Source organism: Astatotilapia calliptera, chromosome 15, assembly GCF_900246225.1.
Source record: "Astatotilapia calliptera chromosome 15, fAstCal1.2, whole genome shotgun sequence".
Classification (NCBI taxonomy): Eukaryota; Metazoa; Chordata; class Actinopteri; order Cichliformes; family Cichlidae; genus Astatotilapia; species Astatotilapia calliptera.
The window spans coordinates 25,667,447-25,681,103 of record NC_039316.1 but is presented as its reverse complement, the minus strand read 5'-3'; the positions used below and the strand labels follow the sequence as shown (position 1 = coordinate 25,681,103).

At 42.0% G+C, this 13,657-nt stretch overlaps 1 protein-coding gene across 1 annotated transcript; it reads right to left on the bottom strand.

Moving 5' to 3' along the window:
- Positions 1 to 7,549: 7,549 nt before the first annotated feature.
- On the bottom strand, positions 7,550 to 12,425 carry LOC113037615 (interferon-induced protein 44-like). Its single transcript, XM_026194873.1, has 6 exons — positions 12,395 to 12,425; positions 12,078 to 12,241; positions 9,718 to 9,876; positions 9,464 to 9,635; positions 8,267 to 8,367; positions 7,550 to 8,179 (listed from the first exon to the last, which is right to left on the bottom strand). Exons 1-6 carry the CDS (start codon positions 12,423 to 12,425, stop codon positions 8,018 to 8,020), a joined length of 789 nt encoding a protein of 262 aa, XP_026050658.1. The 3' UTR covers positions 7,550 to 8,017.
- Positions 12,426 to 13,657: the final 1,232 nt, after the last annotated feature.

Below are 13,657 nucleotides of genomic sequence, written 5' to 3'. Positions count from 1 at the left end.
CCTCTCCGATCTCGTATCCCCCTCCAGGTTCTCCACTGACATCACTCATCCCAGTCCTTCACTTCTCCTCATCTCAGGGGGCTGATGCCACCTGCAAGGCCACAGGTGGAAAGAGGGCGGTCAGTGGCAGAAATTTCTCATAATAATAAAAAGCCCAAAAACCCACTCTTCAGGTCTCACACCTCCCATGACCTCTCTAATAACCCCGGTCAGATAAGCCTGCAACACTGATTGGTGTTTTTACCTTTTCACCCCCGAAATACCTGAGCCATCCATCAGCAGCTGCAGCGGTTCTTCTTCTCTGTGAGGAGGTGGAGGGCTGATGCCAGGACATTTTTTTTCCTTTAAAAAAGTCTGATAACCAGATGAGTTGGAGTCACTTTTTCATGTTTTGTGACTAATCTTATGACCGTGCTCCTCATCCTTCCTGTTTGCAGCCACAGAAAGAGCTGAGATGTTCCCGAGTGCTTAAAATTATTTAGAAACATATCTCTGTGCAAAGCTTGAAACATGAGCACAAATGATCTTTTTTACAGTCTGAGGGTTGGTCAGTAGAAATAAGCAGTTTATTTCCCCAAATAGAAAAACAAAACAAAAACATAATCATCCTGAATCTTCACCAGACAGAAACAACGAGAGGAAATCATCTTGGTGTTAAATCAGCAACAAGAAACACGAAAGCTGAGAATAATTATCTGAAAGCCGTGTGCACAGAAACAGCTTACATGTGAGTTTACGTTCTATTATTTAGAATCAAATAAAACACAAACATCACTGATCTTCAAACATCACCTCACCTTCTGACTAACGACAAACAAAATGGGTCCGATTTTTCAGCTTATATACTGAAACTAAAGATTTAAGGTTCTTCTTTTTGCTGGACATTAAATACGAACAAGCAGCAGAACATCAACATTTGACAATTGAAAGGAAAAACCTCTGACTCTAGTAAATGCAGTCCATCTACGTCCCCCACTGCTGCAGTATAGAAGAATCCAAGTTTAATTTTAGTGAATTGAAGGCCAACACAATTGAATCAGATGACTCATTTTCCCCACAAATTTCAGATTTTATCAAGTTCTCTCCATATTTTTACCCTCATCATCCACCTGCTGTAGTTCTGTCCCATCAGTGAGACCTGCTTCACAGTTTGAGAACCACTGCGCTGTAAGGTTGGGGGTGTGGGGGGTCTGTGGGTTCAAGTTGCTGCCGTGTTTTGGGTCTATTTGTCCTCTTAGAGCAACGAGTCACTGAGGGTCACCAGATCACAGCGGCCTCTCCGTCCATGAGTCCTCACTGAGGCTGATGAAGATGAGGATGAAGCGAATAAGAGGCCTTCACAATCAGCCAATCTCACCCAGTCTGAGATTTTAGCCGATCTCAAAACCATGAAAACACCAAGTGAGAAAAGCTTGGTGTTCATCCCTCCAGGAAAGAGTCTGACTGATGGCTCAAAACCTTCTTAGGATCCTTTTTGCAGGGTTTTTCTCTCATTTTAGTTTTTTCAGCTGTATTAAAATAATGTGAAGGCTGGGACTGAGAGAAGACGCTATGGTGACCCTTTTATTGTCAAAACTAAAAATACTCTCACAGCTCCACATCATGCTCAGCGTCCTGCTCTCTCCATGCTCTTAAACTTCACCGCCTGATAAACAGGGACCATTTCACCCTCCTGAAATCCCAGTTGAACTCAGACCTGTGTGCACATTTCCTCACTGCACTGTACTCTTCAGACGAGCAGCAGAGTTAAACCTTCTTTATTTTAATGACCAGAGGATATTAGTAAAAAGAGCACCAATGAGAAAGAAGCATCGTTTACATGTTTAAATATTTAAAAGGAGTAAATATATTTATGTATTTATGTATTATATTCATTTATTTATTTCAATAAAAAAGTCTGTGTATACGAGTCCAGCTCTGGATTATTCTGTTTGGAGATTAAGTTTTTATTATTCACCTTTAGGGCCAAACCTGCAGTTCCTCTGGTGTCCAACAGGGGCAGCAGTGAGTCAGTCCCCATGGTAAAGCTAACAGCAGAAACAAACATGTTTACATCCTGATACATTTTTACTGATTTTTTGGTCTCTGTAGACCATTTCCACCTTTACCTGTACGGGGGAGGATGTTTTTATAAGTCACCCATTTAAACTGAATTGAGGCTTAAAGTTTGTGTTAATAGGGGGCGTGGCCTCCTTAACCTGGATGGTGACGCAGGCGCCGGTACTAACTAGCTGTCTGCTAACCTTCACCTAGCTGAACTGGAGCTCTGGATCGTGTTTGTGCTGTTGCAGCTTCCTTTTAGTGAAACTATCTGAAGTGTGCGCCTCAGAGAAGAGAAGAAATCATCCACATGAAGGTTTCCCATGCACAGCTGCTGCTCTGCCCTCAATGAAACATCTGCCTCAGAGGACGTCTCCACCTCAGCGTGCAGAAATGCGAGCATGAAGGAGGTCCATCAGGGACCTTCCACCACAGCACTGGGAGCAGCCCAGTCAAGTAAAGCAGAGAAACTGGGTCAAAAAGCAGCAGCAGCTCTCAGGAACGCTGTGATGGAAACCAGCGCTCTGCTCTGCTGCTGGAAACACAACACCCAGAATCAAACTGACAACAACCTGAAAACATAACCATCACACACTCAGGTTAGAGATACAACAACCGACACACACACAGACAAGAGATACAACAACCGACACACACACACACACACACACACACACACACACAGACAAGAGATACAACAACCAAAACACACTCAGGTTAGAGATACAACAACCAGGTCAGAGGGCCCGGTGGCGCCAGTGTCCGGCAGCCTCACCTCTGTCAGTGCGCCCCAGGGTGGCTGTGGCTACAATGTAGCTTGCCATCACCAGTGTGTGAATGTGTGTGTGAATGGGTGGATGACTGGATATGTAAAGCGCTTTGGGGTCCTTAGGGACTAGTAAAGCGCTATATAAATACAGGCCATTTACCATTTACCATAACACACACAGGCTAGACATACAACAACCAACACACAGGCTAGACATACAACAACCAACACATGCACAGGTTAGATACAACACAGCACACATCAGTAATTATTAATCTGCATTTCCACTGGTCGATTGATTGATTAGGTTACTTTTAAAGACAGTTAGCAAATATTTAAGTGATGATTTTCATTCTTTCACTTTATAAAAAACATCAGGAGACATTTAATGATGTCACCTCAAGTTCAACCTGAGAGTGAGTGAAGCCGGTCCAGTTTAATGTATCACATTTAATGAATATTAAAGGTTTTGTGGACATAAACAGGTTATGCTCACATGCTTCAGTTACTAGTGATGGGACGTTCTGTATCGAGGCTTCGGAGCGTGTGTCGAGTAATGGAGGGGGCGTTTCCGCGAAGCGCGTATCGAGGCTTGCTTCATTTATGGGAGGAGCTGAAAATGATGACGTCCGAAGCCTCGCTGCCCGGCTGTACCACGTGACTGGTTCATGAAGTGGTTCGAACTTTGCCGCGAGATATGACAGCGATATAAACCCCTCAGACTTCATTCAAAAATGTGGGTGTTTGATGGAGAGTTGCGGTTAGTGAGAGTTTGGAAACCGTATGGAGGTTTATGAGAGTGAGGAAAGTCAGGAGAGAATGGAGCCAGCTAAGAAGAGGAGGATGTCCTCCCCTGTGTGGGAACATTTTGATCTTATTCCTCCCAACAAGGTATGTAAATTTCTACAGAAGATGTATTTTCATGATACTGATGGTGCAATACAATTTATGTTGAGCTGTCTTGACTTTTGTACAAGGTGAAGTGTTTGCTATGTGCCAGGGAGCTGAGATATAACAGCAACACCTCATCCATGCTTAGGCACTACAGAGCTTTGCATGAGAATAAGGGGGACACCGATCGTGGAGCAAGACCAGGTGAGCCATCAAATGCAATGATAATATAGGATGCAGTAATGTTACTAAATGATATAACAATATTATACAACTGTTATAAGTTACGTGTGTGATATTTATATTTGTGCTTTATCTTTATTGTCTTTCCTGAGGAGAACAATCTCAAATAGATGAAGACCTGGTCAGCATGGTGATTGAGGACTCCCAGCCATTTAGCATTGTGGAGGACAAAGGATTCAAAAGATTTGTTAAATCATTAAATCCTAGCTATGTTCTCCCCACTAAAAAGGTCATAAAAGCAGTGAAAATTTAGTTTTTACAGAATAAAATGTGAACAGGTAGGACTGTGTGTAGCTGTCCATACCTCAACGTTACAAAAGCACAACCACTGTCCACACCCCAACCACACCTCACCTCACAGTAAATGATCATTTCCATTTCAAGCATTTCCAAATAATTATTTCCCATACTGCCAGTATAAATATACACAGTATACTGCCATCACTACAATATACATGTTTTACACACTCCTTTTGTTGTTGACATTTACAGGCTGTGTGCAAAATGCCACACTCTTCAAATTCATGCCAGCTATTATTTTTACGTCCAGTAGGTGTCCTGCTAGAGCAAATGAAGCTTCATGAAGCTTCGCGTTGGGGTGAACCAATTGGATGAAAAGCTTCAGTGCTTCATGGGGCTTCATCTGCCCATCACTATCAGTTACTGACCTTAGCTCCGCATAAAGACTTTGTCTTGTGATGATGATTCACTGTAACAGGCTGGAAACACAGCTAATAACACACAACTGTGTTAAACCAGATTTCAATTTATTGGTCATAGCTAGGGATGGGTATCGTTTAGGTTTTATCCGATACCGGTGCCAAATCGGTACTTTTGAAACGGTGCCGGTGCTTAAACGGTGCTCAAACCGGTGCTTAAAGAATGGAGAACACAAACTTTGTCCAAAAACCTCTCATGTTCAGCTGTTTGTTTGTTTTTTTGTAAAAAGATAACAATGTTAGCCTTTTCTGCAGCTATGGGGCATATATGGTATCACTCTTGGCTGGAAGCAGTGCTTAAACAATGGAAAAAACACAAACTTTGTCCAAAAACCTCTCATGTTTAACTGTTTTCCACTTTTTCTTTGGTCATTTTAGCCTTTTTGGCCAGGGTGAAGGGAGTATCTGCCATCAAACAAGAGGACAGCCGCATGTAGCTATGATGATGTTTGCTAGTTCACCTTACATGCATTAATGTAATAACGTGGTTAGCCTACTCAACGTAAATTACACACGGACAACATTAAGCGACTCACGCAGAGAAGAACGGCTTCTGCTGCATCATCATCCGTCATCATTTCTGCTACACTGGCAGGGCTAGGGGCCAGGACTCTATTCTTCGGGTTTTTGGGGGATGTTGCTCCGGTCCGATAACTGGCAACCCACCCAACGTGCACAGTGTGAGGTCTCGCAGCAAGCTATCAAATACGGCGCATTTCTCGGCTTTAAAAAAAAAACGCTATGCGTCGCCAGGTGTTTCATCGGATTTGAGGTGTTACCTCCTTTGACAATATCACAGTATCAGCTTAAAGCACTTGTTGCTGCTGAGTTTGCATCTTTTGCTGTGAAGTACAGCCAGACTTTTGACCGCTTCGCCTTGGACATTTTTAATCTGTAGCTCTGCTCTAACTGAACGTACGTACCTGGCCCCGCCTACTATCCTGGGAAACGTAAAATGATTGGCTAGAAGTGTATCACAGCTCAGGAAAAAAAAAGCACCGAAATAAAGCACCGAAATGTGCGCTGCTTTTCGGTCTGGTTACTACCGTTTATGTCAGAACCGGTGCCATCATGGCACCGGACACCGGTACCCATCCATAGTCGTAGCTTTATGTTCATGTTAAATATGCCAACGTTGACCCTGTAATGTAAGATTATATTCAGTTATGTTGATGTAAATTGAATTATTTTTTGCAAAGATCTAATTCAAAAGGACCAATTTTTGAATGTAGACCTAAATCTGTTTTTGCAGTCCAGTCTCTGCAGACAAGAGTCAGTCTTCAGGTTTCTTGTTTGACCTTAATGCTCAAACACATTGCCTGAAGGCGTTTTGTTCTTTATTCTTTTTCCCCTGAGAATCAGAACGACTCTAAAGATTTCGGAAGGTTCAGACTTTATGTTTGTCTGTTATTCTTGTATTAAGCTCCTCAGGGTCTGGAGCGGGTTTTGGTCCATCACGGATGAATCTTTTGGGATGAAATCCTGAAATCCAGCAGCACCAAAAGGAAAGAGCAGAAAGTAAAAGCATGCTGCCCTCTGCTGGAGCTCTTTAGCAGCACACTAAGATCAAACTCACGACCTGCTGATTATTCAAAGTTCTTGTGAAACATTGCCTACATCGGTTGGTGGCACAGTTGGCGTGGGGCACCCACAGTTTTGTTGTACTTGTACAATGACAATAAAGAGATATTCTGTTCAAGAGAAAATTATTCTGGAATCTTTTACATGATTTTCAATTTTTTCAGACCCTGCCTCTGAACATGAGCACCAACTAACAGGAACTGTGGTACAGCATGAGCAAATATGTGAGGGTGGTGCAGGACATGCATGAGAACAGTGAGACAGTCAGAGAGGCTCATATGGTTTGGACATGTGCAGAGGAGGGAGGAAAGGAGGAAGACGTCAGAGGAGATCTATGGATGTGATGAAGGAGGATGCTGGTATAGGGGGAGATGTAGGCAGATGATTCAATGAGGAAAAATATTATGAATGACAACAAAGAAATGCATTACATAGAATGACTTCACATAAAAGTGAGACCATAAATGTGTGAAGTGAAGAAGTTTTCTCTGAGGGGTCCTGAAGACAAAAGCTAAAAAAACAAAAAAACAAAACACTTTTAGGTTTAAGGCTCAGCTGCTGTGATGCTGCAGACCCAGATGAGCTTTAAAGGCAAACCTTCTAATCATTTCTAACACATGCATGAGACAGTTTGTCTTTGAACAGAGAAGTAGAGAAAGCTAAAGCTGTGTAACCACAGGATGCACAGGGTGTGTACTCTTTCCTGTTTCCTGTGTTCTTGGTTTCGTTTTTGTGAGCTGGTAACAGTTCAGCAAGAACAATGATAAAACCAGCTCAGCAGACACAGCTTCATGTCAGCAGCTTTCATTCCTGAAACACAGGTGTGGTGTTTGAGTTCACAACAGCAAACAGCTTGACAGTTTCACATGTTCACTTACACATGACTGGACCCCTCCACAGGCACATATATACATACAGGTCAGTGCTGGAGTGCACTGTTGACACAACAGTGACTGTGAGAGTTTCTAATGTCTAAATTGTGAAGCTTCTCTCGGTGAAGAGTGAAAAATGTAAACCTGCTTGCTTCCAACTTCCTGTGCTGTTAAAGTCTGACTGAGCTGAGAACTGCAGATGAGTCATTCAGTCTCTGTCCTCCATCAGTGTCTGTAACTTCATCAGAACATCTCTGTTCAGAACTTCTCAGAGCTGCAGTTTTTGTGAGGCCCATTTTTAAAAAAATATTACTTTCTGTTCCTCCAAATTAAGGTCGTAACACGTTTCTCGCTCTATCTTCACTTTCCAATGAAGACATGAAATGAACTCAGAAATGACCTTTACAAAAAGGAGTCGTTTTTTATCAGCTTGTTGCAGCTTTATTAATGGATCAATAATGTTAAACATACAAACATTTTTTCTATCAAATTTAACACTAAGGTGTTCATTTCATTAAGTTGTGTTTACTCATCAGAGCAGAGGAAACATGTTTTAGACACCACACATACACTGAATACTAATGTCATATATAACTAAAAGCTGGGATCAAAAAGTTCAATATAAAAAAAGAATAAAAATGATTTGAGTTTGGCTCTCAGCTCTGTCCGAGTCATCATTTCATGCAGAACTGTGACTGCTCCTGGCACTAACAGCATCTTCATTACTGACACTGGATTGACCAATCAAATCTCTTAGCTTAACTGGCCCCTGCCCTACCTTTCCTGTGTGCTCATGCACCTTATTGAAAGAGGTTAGTGTGTGAAAGAGAAAAGGTGGGGCTAAAAAGCTTAGAAAGAATAAGAAACTAGAAATAAACTCAGTAAACTGAGAACATCTGGATTTAGGATTTGTTGAGAAAGTCATGTCCTCTTTCGATGATGCGTCTGAGGGCGTGCAGAATTAGAACATCAGCGCCATCCTTCAGGTCAGATTCTGAGTGGATGTTCTTCACTGGATAGATGTAGACAATGTTGATCCCCGTGTCTGCGCTGAACTTAGTAATCTACATATGAAAATCACAACACTTTAGTTTAGAAGTGAGAGATTGGACCAAACCAAAGCTTGCACTGAAATACTTAAACTAATCCACCTTTTCCTTTAGAGATACGCTTTTGTAGACGTTCCTGATATCTCTGCTGATCTTCGGACAGGCCTCATCAACTTTGGTGAAAAGGACTATTTGTGGGACCTCTGAGGAAACACAAAACATAAATATGGGTCGAGAAAAAAACGTGTGTTTAAATGATGTTTTTACAACAGCGAGTACAGGAGCTGCCTGACGTGCAGTGGAGACTGTGAAAGCCCTGTGACCTCTGAGTGAAAGAGTAAAAGCATCTGGTCTGCTGATCTGAGAGAGCGAGGCGGGACGTACGGGTGCAGTAGGTGAAATGGGCCACAACCATTAAAGATAAATAAAAGGATCTTAAAATGGATTTGGAAACAAACTGGAAGCCAGTGAAATGAGGCTGAAACTGGACTGAGGACTGAGTGGAGGCCTGGCTGAACCCGATAAAAAGCTCATTGCAGTAATCAAGATGGTTATAAAAGCATGTATTAATGTTTCGAGGTCACATGGTGGACAGAAGATGATTTTTCACAGCTGCCTCAACTGAAAAAAAACAGAATATTCCTGCTGTGCTTTCACGAACGTCGAGTGTCAGAGCAGAATCCATTTTCATCCTGGAATTCGTGACAATGAATTTCTCATGTAGGGCCAGAGAGGAAAGCTCAGCTCATGACCCATGAATACCTGTTATTAATCTCTGGCTCTCTTCCACAGCATGATTTTGTCCTGTCTTCCTTCTCTCACCCTAACCGGTCACAGCAGATGGCCGCCGCTTCCTGAGCCTTGTTCTGCTGGAGGTTTTTTCCTGCTAAAAGAGAGTTTTTCCTTCCCACTGTTGCTCATAGGAGGTCATATGATTGTTGGGCTTTTTCTCAGTATGTATTATTGTGAGTTCTACCTTACAATATAAAGTGCCTTGAGGCGACTGTTGTTGTGAATTGGCGTTGTATAAATAAAATTGAATTGAATGTTTTATAAATTTACTTCTAATTTCTATCTCTGACATGCAGAACATAGGATTAGATCCGTGTTAGTGCAGCATGACATTCAAACAGGGATGAGCTCTCCTGGAGGTCTCATCACTGTTTTACCTGAAGTTTCACTCAGAGTGAGCGTGAGCTGAGAGCAAACACAGGGTTGCTCAATGACTGCAGATCACTTCACTTCCACTGGTGTCACTAAAAACACTGATAATCCTGATTCTGTTTAAGGTGCTCTTACCCATTTCATCTGCTTCATCTCTGATGTCCTCGATTACCTCCATGTCCTCTTGCTTCATGTTAGGTATAGTGCTGGCATCAACGACAAAAACCAGAATGTGCACTTTGTCGCTGTCTGAAGGACTGCTGTTGTAGTGTGGGTCATCTTTGGACAGTTTACGTTCAGGATTGAACTGAAAAACAAACTGAATGTATCGATGTGTGACCAAATGAATGAATTCTTTAAACTCAATATCAGAAATACAGCAACTGTACCCTGTAACCTTCTTTGATGTGTCCCTTCAGGGCCCGTTTGACGTCCTTCACATGCAACTGTCTGATTTTTCTGCTGCTGGCGTTCAGTCCCGCCATGTCATTCAAGACAAAAGGGTAATAGCAGTTTGAGTCTCCCTTTTGGATCTTGAAGGCTTTATACTGTGGACCAGAATATCAGAGTCATTGAGTGTGGAGTAGTGCTGACCTGTAAGTCTTATTTTCATCATGACTGCAACAAAAACATTACCAACAATGTCCTGTAAGTTCACCTCAGCTAAAGGAGTCCCAGAAATGGACCTCTGCATGTGTTCGTGCAGTTGCTGGGTGCCTTTTTTACATTCTTTCTCTTTGGCTCTCGGAGGAGGCAGACACACTTTTTCTCCTCTCCCTTATCTTCCCTGCTTATGTCCTTGTCTAGTCTCGTGTTTTTTGTATTACTTTCCCTGGAACACTCTCTCACAGTCTGTTTCTAAAACCTAAAGAGAATTATGGATTTGATCAACTGGTCTCTGAATGCTATTGACACCCTTTTCTCAACGAGAAGTCTGGGCTCGGGAGAGCCCGAGTGCCCTGGAGGGACTTTCCCTGCCGGATACACGATGGACGGGTGGCAGGAATGGAGGGTCGTGTGCCTGGCGGGACTGTCGATCGAGGACGCTGAAGATATCTACCTATTCGGAACCATAATAACAGGGTTCTTGCTGATCTGAGCTGGCTTGGCCCTGACTTATCGGAGAATTAAGAAAGCGGAACCGGCTGTTCAAAACCCCCCAAGGCTGCCCACTGGGATTGAAACGATGGGACGAGGCGCGACTTCTGAGAACGGGCTCGAAAGCAGCATGGTTAAGACCTTGGAGACGTTTACAGCTGCCGTAAATACTCAGAATAACACCTCTGAACATATATTGGGATAGATCAGGGAGAGGCCTGCTCAAAATAACAGCCTTGAGCGAAAGTTGGATTACATTGCAGAACAGCTCACTGCAGTTGTGAGTTCTCAGATTCGGCTGTTTGGGCAAAAGAATGAAAACACCAGCAAGTTTGATACCATCATCGGGAAGCTCGCGGTTCTCCAACGGGAGATTGAGAGACCAGTGTCGGAGTGTTAAAGAACAGCTTTGAAATTCTCATGAGTTGTCACAAAAGAAAAATTACCATCATAATGCGGCTACCCCTTCGGCGCCAGCTGTGGGCTCAAGGCTGGAGCCGAACAAAAACTCCCTGTAAACGACTGTGTTGAGTCTGTTCCTTCCCATTCCCTACAAGGCCACCTGGGTTGGCTGGAAGACTGTTTACTTAGCCTGGCGGGGCGAAGGACACTGTCTCAGCTGAACTATGGACACGCACACACATACATATACTGATACTGATAAGCACTCACTGACGCATCACCCTCCCTACCCCGGATCCAACGCCACCTCCAACGCTTACCTCCCCTCTGATGTGGACATCGGGTCAGCTGGAGGCGCAGTCGAAAGATTGCAGCGGTCCCAGATCAGATGGACACACTGGAACTCTTTCCCATGTTGCTGTCTGTGTTTATTGTGCTATGGTGTGTTGATATCTGTGCATTCCTGCATTATCCTTCTGTGTTACACATTTCGATGTTTTTTTTTCCCTCGCTACCTAGCCTGACCTGTCTCCCCAATGTGATGTTTGTGTATTGTATGTACGGTCGGCAAGGTCTGTCATCTCGGTTGTGGGCAAAAGACCTGCAACTGACAAATGACAGCTATCTCTCATCTCATTTTTTAAAAATCATTTTGGTTTAAAATATGCAATAAAAACAAAATATATTCATTTACTTCGTTTTGGAACATTTTTTAATGGAATTATCTGACCTAGGTTATTATACACAACTAAAGCTGAAGTGAAACATCAAAACAAGTTTTGTGAAAAAACGTTTCAATCATTGATTGATGAATATAAATGATTAACACTTCCATTTTTGAAAGCATTCTTTGTTTACAGCATTTTTTCCTCACCTGCCTAAAACTTTTGCACAGTACTGAACATCACCCAGTGCTCCTCCCTCTTTTTGATGTACAGACTCACCACAGCCATTTCTCTCCATAACACTCAACCTACTCAGCACCTCCTCATCACCCATGTTCACTCCAGTCACCACTACCTATTCCTGGGGAAATCTCTACCACTTCATCTGATTTATTCTGGAATTCTTCTTAAGAAATCAGCTGACTATGAGAGAGTAAAGTGGGAAGCACTGACTACTTTTTTATTGAATGAGCCATCGCTGACAGCAACATCAATTTTTTTTTAAAACTCCGTACAGACTTTTAAACAATGGAAAAAAAGAACAATTTCTTACTCAGTCTTATCACCACAATCATGCTTCATACCTTTTTTGTGCAAGATGAATGGGAGGTGCTTCGGACAGGAGACCTGTCTGCATGCTCTGTTCTGTAGGACACTTTTAACAGAGTTGATGAAACTGGACTTTCCAGCTCCAACTGGGCCTTGTAGAAGAATCCTGAGCTGCTGTTCTTTAGTCTGAGGCTTGTAGCTGTTCACATACTGTAGATCGTCCTCTTTATTTCTGCTCAGAGGAGACAACAAAACATTACATCACATTCTGGACACTGAACAAGTGATGGGCTGAAACAGGAAGTGATAATCAACAATAACAAATGTTTCTCAGAGGCCTGTAAATGCTTACCCCCAGTTAAAGTGCTTCCTCCATGGTGCATCAAGCACTGACAACAGATGTTAAAGAAAGAATGACATCATTGGACAATAACTGATGTTCACTGGATGGAAAATAGCAGCTCTGACCAAACTTACATTTTACTGGAGGAGCTCTTGAAAACAATCCTCCCATAACTGGAACATAAAGCATTTATTTTTAGATTTAAAGGAATTATTTAATGTTTGCCTTAAATCAAAATAAATGACCAACAGCAAACAGACATCTGAAGGAGCGTACCTTTGCTGTGCTGATCTCTCCCCCCTCACTGAGATGTAGACAGTCTGCAGCCCAAATACCAAAGTGTGAAGTTACAGTCACCACATCCTAAAGCTCTTTTAACTTTCACTTTTCTTTCTTATGAAACAAGATTTTGAAACTGTACCTATAAAATCACTGGACACTTTATTAGGTACACCTTTCACACCCCCTTCTGCCTTAACTCTTTGTGGCACAGATTGATACACAGTCTTTTTTCTTTTTTAGTAGTGTTTGAGGTATTAAGGTTTTTTTCCGTGTTAATCTTGACTCCAGTAAGAGTTTGACTCTGTGCCTTGTTCTTGTTTTGAACTCTTAGTTAACAGATTCAGCTTCTAGTTAGGTTTTCTAGTACTTAGAGTTTAGATCACTGTTGCATTAAAAGAATGTAAAGAGGAAAACAATGAATTGGGACATAGCAATGGTGTATGTATGCTGCAGCTCTCGGTTAGCTCCACACATGGAGAAAGTAATATTCAAAATTAGATTAACAGAAGAAACACGTAAGGAAGAAGATAGAGAATAAGATACTAAGGCCATAAAGGACTATTTAACCCCTCCTGGATGTCCGCTCACAAGGTTTGTGTACTTTAAATGTTTTTTTTTCTGTGATTAATAACTTTTTTATTGATTGACACAAAGTACAAGAATGCATTTCGATGTTATGTTTTTTATTATTATTTTCTTCCGTTAGCAGTTCTCATTGGTTGTCAAGACCAGAATAAACCTTGTTTTATTACTCTACATCTTGCCTACGTCAGTCCTTGAGGGTGCTACAGAATAGAATAGAATGTCTTTATTGGCATTGTCACAGGTACAACGAAATTGAAAGTGGTTTCCGATTAGTGCATCATCCATAAAATAAAAAGTTGTATTAAAATCAAAAATAAACATTTTAAAGTGCTAATAAGAATAATATACCTAGACAATGGCCGGAGCCCACATGCACAAAGACATCATACACCTCATTCATTTCAC